This window comes from Manduca sexta, chromosome 7 (genome assembly GCF_014839805.1).
Source record: "Manduca sexta isolate Smith_Timp_Sample1 chromosome 7, JHU_Msex_v1.0, whole genome shotgun sequence".
NCBI lineage: Eukaryota > Metazoa > Arthropoda > Insecta > Lepidoptera > Sphingidae > Manduca > Manduca sexta.
The window spans coordinates 8,958,272-8,971,391 of NC_051121.1; the positions used below are offsets into that span (position 1 = coordinate 8,958,272).

General features: G+C 33.4%; 1 protein-coding gene and 1 non-coding gene across 5 annotated transcripts in view; both read left to right on the forward strand.

Annotated features, from left to right (window-relative positions):
- LOC115440138 overlaps positions 1 to 13,120 on the forward strand; it is a 149,880-nt gene that overhangs the window by 6,680 nt on the left and 130,080 nt on the right. For 2 of the 4 annotated variants that reach the window (XM_037447686.1, XM_037447687.1), the window contains exons 1-2: positions 8,807 to 9,085; positions 12,970 to 13,050. In XM_037447686.1, coding sequence (XP_037303583.1) covers positions 8,958 to 9,085; positions 12,970 to 13,050 — 209 coding nt within the window. In that variant the 5' untranslated portion in view covers positions 8,807 to 8,957. Of the gene's footprint in view, positions 1 to 862; positions 1,085 to 8,806; positions 9,086 to 12,969; positions 13,051 to 13,120 lie in introns of those variants that run through there. The other 2 variants (XM_030164442.2, XM_030164361.2) reach the window with 2 other exon arrangements.
- Positions 12,853 to 12,934, forward strand: Trnas-aga. Its single transcript has one exon. It is a non-coding gene; the product is annotated as a tRNA-Ser (tRNA).

A 13,120-nucleotide genomic window follows, 5' to 3' on the forward strand; every position in this document is an offset into this window, starting at 1 on the left:
CCATTAACGTTCATGCTAATTTGATGAATATTCACGAGTAAAAGGAAATGGATGGTATCATTAAGGAAACCGCCTAGTGTTTTCGCTTCGGAACAATGTTTTCGTTTATTTTATTTTGCCTTTTGTCCATAGTTGTGAGTGTTTAGTGATAAATTGTTTTGTTCTATCGCTCTTTGTTTATGAATACAGCGGTATGCTACGAGTACAGTTCGATAAGTCGTCTGTGTTTTACTGTCATGACAAACTCTATAATATGTTTCTGGTTTCTATAATAATATTTTTTTCAATGTTATAGGAATTCTTATTACTAGGCAATGATATGTAATTGGAAGAGGCAAAGTCCGAAAGTAGAATGATACGGGCTAATAATGATGAATATGTTTTGTAAAATATTCTCTGAAAAGAAAGATCAATTTAGAATATTTAAAATTAAGTTTAGACCTTGATTTTTAAATAATTTTAAAATGATGTTTAAACCAACATTTTATTTTTAATTGTGAACTATTTGAGAATATATTAATTACAAATTACCTAAGTATAGCAAAAGGGTTACTAAATTATTCCAATGTGGCCACAGAAACTGATCCAAAATAGTTTCAAATTTGCAATCACAAATACCTTCCACTATACCAGCTGTTCAATATACTTAGTAGATATTTATCAAAAAAATCCATATTATAATGACTCTATGTTTAGCAAAAGCGTACCTGCGAAATTCGCGATCTAATTAGATGGCCGACTCAAAACCCAAATAACAGTTAGCCGTAAGAAATACCGCAACAAAAAAATCCAAGTGAAGCGACTCGACCTGTTGGTTTGCTGTTGGTCCTATGATTCATTCGGTGTTCTGTTAGTCACTTGCGTCGGCTTGGACGTTTGCATCGCTTTCTTGTAAATATTTAAAACGATATTTCACTAGAGAGAGTGGACACGATAGGGCCTAAAGGTGCTTCTATTTAACGGAGTATTTTGTGATCATGTTTGTTGATCTTTGTGATGTGTGATCGTGTTCGAAGATGAAGTTCAGAATACCATGCTTCGAACGGAACGGCAGTATGTTTAGAAAGATCAAAAGAAGGTTTAGGTTTGTACCGTGTTTTTGTCATTATGTAGTTTATTGTCTGTTTATAATTGATTACAAGGTTGTGTGTGATGGTAGATATTTATTGACACATATTTTGATTGAATGCGTTTCCAACGATGTTTTCACAATATTAATGTTAAACATTCGTGTTATTCTTTCTTTGTATGCACATAACAAATTGATGATCCAATTTTTGCTTCAGCAATTTATAATTGGTCAATGACTGTTTATAATGTATCATGGTTGATCAGTTTTCGATAATAGCCTTTTCATTAGATTTCAAATGTAAGTGTTGTTGCCTTTAATGAGTCATGGAGTAAGATATTTATTGTACAAATTACAAGTTGGGTCTATCTAGAAATTTAAATACTTTACCACATTTAACAGTTACTAGCACATGGCTATTTTGTCCTCGCTTATTCACCTTTTATCAAATGTTTACGGAAACATTTCCAGTAATTTTTAGGTTTCTGTGTACTTACCGACGCCCACGTTTAACACATGGTACTGTTATCCAATATTTACATAAAGCGCGTATATGCTATCTAATATTATCACTATCGCGTTGCTTATTTGCTCAGTGTCAACAATTAATTCAAAGTTAATATTTATTAAACTGGCGTTTCGCGTGGCGTGTTGCACTTCCAAAGAATTTTCGCTTCACGTTCATTTAGAAGTAATGTTTTATTGGCATGAGAGGTTAATGGTCTGTGGATATTGTGAAGTATTAAGAAATGATGTAAATAACCTGTATATTTGCTTACGGTTAAAAAGAGAAATACTAGTCTTAACAGCAGACTCCATATTAGGAGTTTTTGAGGGTGACTGTAGCACATTCATGTTGGTAAATATCATTTTTTTTATATTTTCCACTTGAATTCTCTTAACTCTTCTTAGGTCTCGTAAACGGTTGCGACATCGGAGCTTAAATAAATATGCTTTACGTAAAAATCTAAGAAATATTGAATTATTGACAAAGGTCATGCAAAATGGAACTCCGTTCTTTAAGAGTGATCTTACAGGTCTCATAAGGAATACTGCTGTGTTCATTAAAGGATATATGGCTAGTTTAAACACAATTCCAAGGAACCAGTCCTTATCCCACATTATGACTCACAGAATCTCGCAGGTCTTATAACCTGTTTCGTTTATTACTTGGTGTCAGTTCGAGGAATGTTATATTATCCTATGTATTAATTCTCCCTAGCAATTTTCTTTTAATGTCTCGCCCTAAAGCAGTTGGTTTTAAATACTTTTTGAATGTTTAAGTGTTCGGTTACCTATAGTTTTAGTAAAAATATGGTATTGTGGTAGTTTGAAAGATATAATTAATGATGTTGGACAACATTTTGATTTAGATAATTGTGTGGATGAATGAAGATTATGAGGCAGGTAGTTTTATTCATTATGGTTGTTTTTATCTTGTTCCAAGAACCAGGTAGTGCCATTGGTGGGTCTAAAGTAAATTTTGTTAGAAACCCAATTCACTCATTAGGTTATTTTCGTGTATATGGTTAGCTCACAAAGGGAACTTCATCGAAAAATGAGTTTGTGGATAATACAATCTTGAATCGATCAAAATTTTAAACGGATCCCAGTGAAAAGGAATAGGGAAAAGAGGTGGAGTATATCTTGTATTACAACCAGTATATCTTGTATTTACAAGATATATTGGTTAGGTAAATTCCTCCAATATGTAAAAAAATATCTTCGCAACACGGAGACATTATTACCAAAGTTAACCTGTATGATACTTTTGTTTCACTGTGCTGCCAGCTTGTCTTCATATAATTTATATCATGTTTGAATAATTAGATGTCATAAAATGTTTGAATTTATTCCGCGTCATTAGTAGTGTTGCAAAAAGTACCGGCGCGGCATTACAAGTATTTTGTTAAAACAGTTACTCATTGTTTTAAACAGATTTCTCACCCTCCGGTTTTAATTTGAAAGAATGCGTTATGTACGAAATAATATATTTTTGCAATAACTATGTGATGTTATGGATAAAAATTTAGGTATATTAATCATGTTATAATACATGCATATGCATTATACAATTGGTTTTATATATAACTAGCTTTTGCCCGCGGCTCCGCCCGCGTTATAAAGTTTTTCAGGCTAAAGTTTACCGTTATAAAAGTAGTAGTTTCCCGGGAGCCTATGTTCTTCCCAGGGTCCCAGACTGTCTCCATGCCAAATTTCCTCTTAATACGTTGGGTAGTTTTTGAGTTTAACACGTTCAGGCAGACAGATGCAGCCGGGAACTTTGTTTTATAATATATTTTTTAGAACTTTTTAAGAGGAACAATCCCGTCATACATCATTGTTGCATAACTTTAACCGTTTACGCAGCGCACGCAACGGAAGCTCTCATAACTAATAAATTGTCCCCGTTTTTGCAACATGTTTCATTACTGCTCCGCTCCTATTGGTCATAGCGTGACGATATATAACCTATAGCACTCCAGGAACAAAGGGCTATCCAACACAAAAATATTTTTTCAGTTCGAACCGGTAGTTCCTGAGATTAGCGATTACTGCTCCGCTCCTATTGGGCATAGCGTGATGATATATATAGCCTATAGCATTCCAGGAACAAAGGGCTACCCAACACAAAAAGAATTATTCAGGACCCTTATTCTGTATGATAGTGTAAACGCGTAACGCGGCCGTGTCATGTTATCTTTGAGAAATGTGCGTGAAATGGTATTCTGTAAGCCAAATTTCTATAGTCCTAAACATGATGTGTTGTGTTACGTGCTTGTTACGCACAGTTAAAATAACGTGCGGGATAGAGAATAAGGGCCCAGTTCAAACTCCTAGTTTCTGAGATTAGCCATTACTGCTCTGCTCCTATTGGTCATAGCGTGATGATATATAGCCTATAGCACTTCACGAACAAAGGGCTATCCAATGCAAAATGATTTTTTAGTTCGAACCGGTAGTTCCTGAGATTAGCCATTACTGCTCTGCTCCTATTGGGTATAGCGTGATGATATATAGCCTATAGCACTCCAGGAACAAAAGGCTATCCAACGCAAAAAGATTTTTTTTAGTTTGGACCGGTAGTTCCTGAGATTAGCCATTACTGCTCCGCTCCTATTGTGTATAGCGTGATGATATATAGCCTATAGCACTCCACGAACAAAGAGCTATCCAACGCAAAAAGAATTTTTCAGTTTGGACCGGTATTTCCTGAGATGAGCCATTACTGCTCCGCTCCTATTGGGTATAGCGTGATGATATATAGCCTATAGCACTCCACGAACAAAGGGCTATCCAACGCAAAAAGAATTTTTCAGTTTGAACCGGTATTTCCTAAGATGAGCCATTACTGCTCCGCTCCTATTGAGTATAGCGTGATGATATATAGCCTATAGCACTCCACGAACAAAGGGCTATCCAACGCAAAAGGAATTTTTCGATTTGGACCGGTAGTTCCTGAGATTAGCGCGTTCAAACAAACAAACAAACAAACAAACAAACAAACAAACTCTTCAGCTTTATATAATAGTATAGATTACATAGATCCGATATGTATGATATCTATGTAACTAACTATATAACCATAAAATATTGTGAGCACATACTATGTTTCATGATTTGGGACGTATTTTTCTGACATACCTACCTATTCTCATAATACAATATATCGAATTTCGAATTCGATTTTATTTTCTAATTATATTAAATCAAATCATCTAAATCAAAACATAAAGATGCGTGACCTAAACGAAAATCTTAGATTTGTAATGAAATTAATTAATTTAGTTTGAGACAAAAATATTAATTTTCTGACTGAATTTAGAACCGTGTTTTATTACTTTTGTGTCTCACTATAGAGGTAGTTTGTTAGTTTACCGATAATACAATGAATACGGGACAGTCGCGCGTGCTTCCGTATTTTTGGTGCAATAGAGTTGAAGTTTCCGTGCTTGCTATTTTGATACTCATTGAATTAGTCTAATTCCGTAATAGTTTCCTATGGTACGTTAGAGGCCAAGACGCCTTTCTACAATCTTTAATGCTAAGAGAAAACCAAATAAATGTATGGGAATCACATATTTAACGATAAGTCTATCGTTCGGACATATTCTCATACACAACGTCTGCATTAACCACTGTAGAAAGGTAACTTGCATACGACCCAATTTTAGCAAATTAAAGTAATATAACAAACGATTGTTGATCCCTTTGGTCTTGACTACTGACTACTTACTGATTACTACTACTACTTTGACCGTCTCGAAGGTAGGTAGCATTGTGGAGACTACATAATACAGAATACTATGTATTGACTACTACTAGTGCCTAGTGGTCAAAACTCGTAACATTATGTAATCATTACGCATTTACGGACTAGAACGGAGCTTTCTGGATTTTTTGTATGAATTCATTAAAAAATATTGTGGTTGTTATTATAGTATGTCATTGCAGAATGAAAACAACTGCATTCATTGTCAATAATATAATTTTCGAAGTAAATGCTAATAGTTTGATTTTAAAATAAAAGTATTTTCATCATTTATTTAATAATAGTCTAGTGCTTTAATCGTTAAAAAGTAACATTTCTTATATGCGTGTTTGTACAGACACTTTCTGAGACGACTGATGACATGAGTAAAGAAATTTTAATTGATATACTTATCCAGGACGTCTAGAAATTGAAAAGCATTGAATTTATATATCAAGAAATTATTCTGGCCTACATTTATTTAACATTTACGCTAGTGTCGGGAACAAAATCTATGTTCAGTTTTAAGAATTAATCTAAAATTTGAAAGACTCTTACTCAATATTTAGGAAGCCAATTGTAAAATGTATCAAAGCCAGATTTAATGTTTTAATTCCTTTTAATCTAGTCTGATTTAGAGTGCATTTTTTCATTGAACATAGCAATGGCAGTGATATGGTAGTTTATGCAAATAATATTACCCTACATATCATAGAAAACTTTTTCTTCATCCGCAAGTATGTACATCGAGTTATAATTCTTAGCTATAATTTGCTATAATTTAGATAAGTAAACATTATTATTACATAGGTTTGATGCCCTTTGCCATTCAAAGTATTCACATAAATGTTGATATAAAACAACTATAAAACATAAAAGTTATTAATCATTTTGCTGTGTTGTAAAAAATAGCGAGAAGTATGGATATCATGCTGAGATGAAGGTTGCGGATTCGGACCCGCATTCGAGCATTCTGCCTTTTGGAAATTACGTGTGTAATCATTGTTAATATCGCCCGATAACGGTAATAATGAAAGCATTGGACACCTAAGAGTTCTTCTTAAGGTTATTGAAAGTATTTTAAGTCTAATTCGGATGAGGTCAATGGAATTTATGAAACCCTAGCAAATACTATTTATTTATTTATTTATTTGGGAAACAAACAGAACAAATTATGACTAAAAATAAATGAATGTAAATTAAGGTTCTTAATCCAACACAGTTTCCACTAATAGGTAATACATACATAGAAGAGAGTAGACGAAAATTAATTTACAATATTACAAATTAAAAATTGCAAAAAGAAAATAAACAAACAAACTCAATCAAAAATCAATCTATAAATGAAACAAGTTAATAAATCTATATTATAAGACGAGCTTGCCGTTGGCCTGATGGTAACCGACACGTCCGCCCATATACAGTAGAAACACTATCCAACACCTTGAATTACAAAGTATTGGTTGGTATTCCACTGCGCTTGCCGTGAGACATGAGATGTTAAGTCTTATTAGGCTGTCCTTAGGATTATTGATGTTTAAAATGCTACAACGAACCTCTTCTATTTTTCTTTTGTTCTGTCATACTCTTATTTGATAGCTGAGTAAAACTGCGGTTTTTGCCTAACCAGCAAATCCAGTCAATCTAGGGTATTATAAAGGAGCTTGTCACGTAGAATGACAGCAGTATAAACTCTCATGCTAGACATGTTTACGTTGATCAGCGCCAGTATAATCATTATCTTAGATTCTTTGTCTTATAGTCATCGATATATATATGTACTACGTACTAGATTTGACGTTCCGAAAATTCACTGTGTTCAACTGAATTGAACTGCAATCCATTCAAACTGACTTTAATATGGTCAATATTGACAGCTTGTGGTTGTGTACGGAGTGGCGCTCTTGATATAAGAACTCGAGTCTAAGTGTAAACCTTGATTTGAATAACGAATATTAGTCAAATAAGTAAAATTATTTGTTGTTCAAGTGAATAAATAAGTTATAACAGTAACATTTTAGTTGCCATTTTAGTTCAGATTTTAAACAAATAGTTTATATGGACGTTCGTGTCTATAGAATATACGTCAATGATTATGGTATTATGGCTTGTAAAACATATCCCGTTTAAAACATATTCTAAATATATATTTATTTCATCTTCTGGTTACTAATCTCAAGAGCAAAGGATGCGGACGTTGCCTTCATGCTTGACATGATTCAAGTTATGTTTATCGTTCTCCCTTGCATGGGTTACGATAATTAGTTTATGTTATTGTTTATAAGCATTTAAACCAGCATGCCTATTATTTCCGTAAATTATCTACGGCTTATTTACTTTCTTTGAAGTCTTTCAAGTTTATTTTCATTCCTTGAGCTCACATATGTCTTCTAGACAATAAACTGAATTAAATTTTGGTCGCGCGATCTGAAAAAGCGAATTCTCATGTTTCCCAGTTCAAGTTGTGCTAGTTCATTGAGGGGGATCTGTTGTCTTAACAAAACATACATGACCTTTCTGTAATCATGAAGACTGCGTAGTCCTTTTTATAAAAGAGATATCAGTATTTATTTTTGAAGAATTAATAAAGAAATATTATAAACCAGTCCACCGCCATGTCTGTCGGTCTATCTGAATGCGATAAAGTCAAAAACTGTCGAACCGATTTCAATGCAATTTGGTGTGGAGATAGATGGAGACCCTGGGAAGGATATAGGCTAGTTTTTACACTTAGGTAATCTTATAGCGGGACTTTTATCCCGGAAAAAATCTGTCACGCGGGCGAGGCCGTGACCAAAAGCTATTAATGTATAAATATCATATTAAAAGTTTGTAACCAACAAAGACTTCTTTGTCAACTTTAATTTTGGGAATTGAGGATTTAGAAAAAAAACACAACTGGAGGCAAAGGTGTGCCTTAAAGTGGCTTTACTTATAAAGCTGAGCACTCTTATGTTATAATTTATTAGGAAGACTGTTTAGTATGAAACAGAATACATAATTTTTATTTGTAAATACATTTGCTCATTAACAATAATATAATATTTTGATGTTATTTCATATGAACTTACAAACAGCAATTAATATAATTTGAAAATAAAATAAACCGTTTCACTTACATAAATGTTATGTTTAAACAGAGAATGTCAGGTAATGAAGATTCACGAATGAGGAATAGACACAATGATCAGTGTCACTAGATGGCGTTGTCTGTGGATTGTATGTAACCCTTTTACTATTTATTGCCAAATAACATGAGCAAATAAATGAATGTCACTGCAATATAAATTGGGTTTAGCTCAATTGTATAAATAGATCATGATCGTTACTTTCACAACTTGGGAATAACGCATTAATCAGTTCCAAAATTATCGTCGTTTAAGTTTGCGATTTTGCATTTCCTTGGACCAGTTCGGCTATCTTATCACACTCTTATCTACGCGCTATTGTTTTAAACTATAATTCTAAATTTATTTGTGCTATTGATTTGTTTTGTTGCATTTAGTTCGTCAACGCCTATGTGGTTAGTCCAAATGATAAGTTACTGTTTGTTTCAAAATGTGAATCATATTAATTATGGAAGTAGTTTATTACGTCTTCCCTGTTTGACCACAACGCTTGTGCCAATGTGTAAATATGGCTGACACAGTGAATTGTTGCAAGACACCAGATATAAAACTTCAGTTGGCCGAAATCAAAAATAATTTCCGAAAGAATTGGAATAAATCTAAACGTCTGGGTGAAAGGATTTTTAATGTAGATAGGTGAGTTTTTAAATGTACTTTTTCTGGATAATGATTTCTTATGTTTACGCGAATGTTAGACATTAAAATTAAACAATTTTTCGGATTTTTTTCGCGGTTTTTGGAGTTTTGAGTTTATTTGACGTACTTCACTATCAGTTCCAGCTTCTGTATTCATATTGGAAATTTAATATTCTTTATTTAGTAGGTATTAAGGCTCCAGGCTTTGTTATTCTCATGGGTGAGTTATGTGTTGTTTACTCTGTCTTGGTCACCATTTGTTTTGAATTATATGTGCTGTCACTAAACTATGAGTCAAATATTCATCCGAATCTTTTAACCCTGCCGTTTGTATCTATGAAAATGTATTTGCAAGAGCAATAACCTTTGACAAGTAATATTCTACGTAAAGTTTCTTAAATCTACGCGAATGTTACGACAACGAAACAAAACTTATAAATTGTTGATATTCTGCAGAAAAAAACATATTTCACACATGTTTATGACTTCCAAATTGATATTTAGATGATTCACAAGATTATAGTAAAGAATTTACGGTCTCGCGGTTCAGGCATTTCCCCGCTGGACTTATAAGACAAGCTTCAACAATGATTCACGTTAGAGCCTTCTCGGTATCATGTGCCGGCCGCGGCAAACCCAATCTAGCTTCCTCTTCTCGGAATATATCCATTTGCATAACGTATGTAAAGTGAGCATAGGATTTGTAATACCGGTTTTGAAATAGATCGTGTTTTTTAAAATCGGCCTTGACATTGTTCGTTGTTGTTTCCGGCCAAATATTCATAAGATTTTTAATTGTAATAATTAGTTATAACATAATAATTAGTTTAATTTTCAAGATTTGGTTATAAATCCACGAGGGTTTACGCATGAGCCGCCAGTTTCTCGATGTTCAGTTTTTAAGATTTAATTTTGAACCCCGCTCCAAAACTGACTCCCACCGTAAAGAGTCTATATAAGAGGAATTCTACTGACTTATTATAGCAAATTTATAATTTGGGTACTATTATGGTTTACTACATATTCATACTATTTAATGTAGTAAAACTGTATAGGTTCTGTTTTGAAAATTAGCATTTGTTTACTTGTAAAATATTTATTTCTGATCGCGTGTTTGTCGTAGCTTTTGATTGGCTAATGATCTAATAATATAATATAACTAGATTTGCCCGCGGCTCCGCCCGCGTTATACAGTTTTTCAGGCTAAAGTTTTCCGTTATAAAAGTAGTAGTTTCCCGGGAGCCTCTCAAACTGTCTCCATACCAAATTTCATCTTAATACGTTGGGTAGTTTTTGAGTTTAACACGTTCAGGCAGACAGATGCAGCGGGGGACTTTGGTTTATAATATATTTTTTAGAACTTTTTAAGAGGAATAATCCCGTCATACATCATTGTTGCATAACTTTAACCGTTTACGCAGCGCACGCAACGGAAGCTCTCAAAACTAATAATTTTTCCCCGTTTTTGCAACATGTTTCATTACTGCTCCGCTCCGATTGGTCATAGCGTGATGATATATAGCCTATAGCACTCCAGGAACAAAGGGCTATCCAACACAAAAAGATTTTTTCAGTTCAAACACGGTAGTTCCTGAGATTAGCCATTACTGCTCCGCTCCTATTAGTCATAGCGTGATGATATATAGCCTATAGCACTCCAGGAACAAAGGGCTATCCAACACAAAAATATTTGTTTCAGATCGATCTGATAGTTCCTGAGATTAGCCATTACTGCTCCGCTCCTATTGGTCATAGCTTGATGATATATACCCCATAGTACTCCACGAACAAAGAACTATCCAACACAAAAATATTTTTTCAGTTTGAACCGGTAGTTCCTGAGATTAGCCATTATTGCTCCGCTCCTATTGGTCATAGCGTGATGATATATAGCCTATATCACTCCACGAATAAAGGGCTATCCAACACAAAAAGAATTTTTCAGTTTGGACCGGTAGTTCCTGAGATTAGACATTACTGCCCCGCTCCTATTGGGTATAGCGTGATGATATATAGCCTATAGCACTCCACGAACAAAGGGCTATCCAACGCAAAAAGAATTTTTCAATTTGGACTGGTAGTTCCTGAGATTAGCGCGTTCAAACAAACAAACAAACAAACAAACAAACTCTTCAGCTTTATATAATAGTATAGATAATACAAGGTATTATTATATTATGACATCGGGACTAAGCTGTATGAGAGACTGTTGGATATTTAAGTTATTATTTATTATTAGATGGACAGCGTTTGGCCTTATACGAAATCTACAAATATAAAAATTAGATCCGTAATAAATATTGGTCGTTCTCATAATGTATTGTTAAGTAAATTTTAAGTTTAACTTGGCGACAAGTGTTAAGAAAGATGAAAAAACATAATAGAGTTAAAAAACATAATATATCTTAATTGATCCAGTATTGAGTTTATTTAGGCAGGTTTTTTTATGTAAATTCTCTTTATATGCTTAAGAATATTCATATTATTCGGAAGCTAACAATAGAAGTTAATTATTCAATAAGTTCTGCATTGTATGGTAATAATGAAGTACAATTATGTATATAAAATACGTCACACGTTTGAAACATCATGTTAGGTTGCATTGGTCCCGCCTAAGCGGATTCTACCTTACGAGAACTATCTCCTAACTAGGATGGCAAAATTAGTGTGAAATTGTCTGCCGTTTAAATATTCTCTATTCGCACTTAACCAGCGTACCGTGACAAATCTTTGTCCACCAGATTTTAGGAATTGTAATGAGTTTCCGCTTTGTGCTAAAAATATTTTGCCTCAATTACATATAATGTAATTTTAAAATACTGTATACTGCAAAACATGTAAAAAACGTTTAATTACAACAATTACTGATTTAGATACATGCAATATTTCCATGTTATTGTACTGCTTCTGTGTTGCAACAGAGTGTAACAGCTTCAATATTTACGTGTATTAAGATATATATGTAAGTATGTAAGTATTGAGATTTTTTTAAAGATAACTTTTGTTAATAATCGTTGTTTTGCATCGTCTCTAGCTTAATCGCTGTAAATTGTATATTTTACTTTCAATATATTTCATTTTTAATACCATTTAATCTATTGAACTAATATATAACTTGTGTAACCCTCCAGGAATGTTTTCCTCGTATTTAATCACAGCCACACATGTCTAAATTTGTCGCGCTGTTGTTACGTAAAATATTACCGTTCAAATAATTTGCACATAATTATTTATTTGGACCGATAACGGTTGACCTCTCTGTCATCCCGAACAATTTAAAGTGTCTTAGAAAGGCTTTAGTGTTTACACAGATGAATCGTTCGTGAATTTTAACTGTTGTTTTGTTTCATTGACAACTTTATTGTGTAGGTCGGATTGGTTAATTCCGTTTGACTTGTATATTTCTTAGCAAAATGCGTATGAGTTCGTTGACCAATCATTTTATGTCAAGGTTGTTTCTACTAGAGTTGGTAATTGGTATGTAGGTAATACCTTATTTATAAATGACTTATATTAGAACATATCAGTGTTATTATTTATTATTAAATTAACTTAATAATGATCGAACAACCAAGGACAATGTTTTTACATCATTAATAATTATACATACAATTGGGAATCCCGGAGTGATCATTATAATTATTGTTAAAATAATTTATTTTTATATAACTGGATCTCATTTATTTCATTTAAATGAAATGATTAATTCTGTTTATATATAAATATCTACAATGATTCTATACGTTACTTTCGACGATACAGTCATGGCAGTCGTGGCCGAGCGGTTAAGGCGTCTGACTAGAAATCAGATTCCCTCTGGGAGCGTAGGTTCGAATCCTACCGACTGCGGATTTTTTTTTTAATTTTGTTTTTTTTTGTTACAGCTTACTAAGAGGCGCCGGCGTCAACGTTCAAGATGATAATGGTTATACGCCGTTACATCACGCATGTCTATACGGTCACAAGTGAGTGTTCTTTATTAAATACATATACAGGGTGTCGTAGAAAAAAGGTAATATATCGAAACAAATAAAA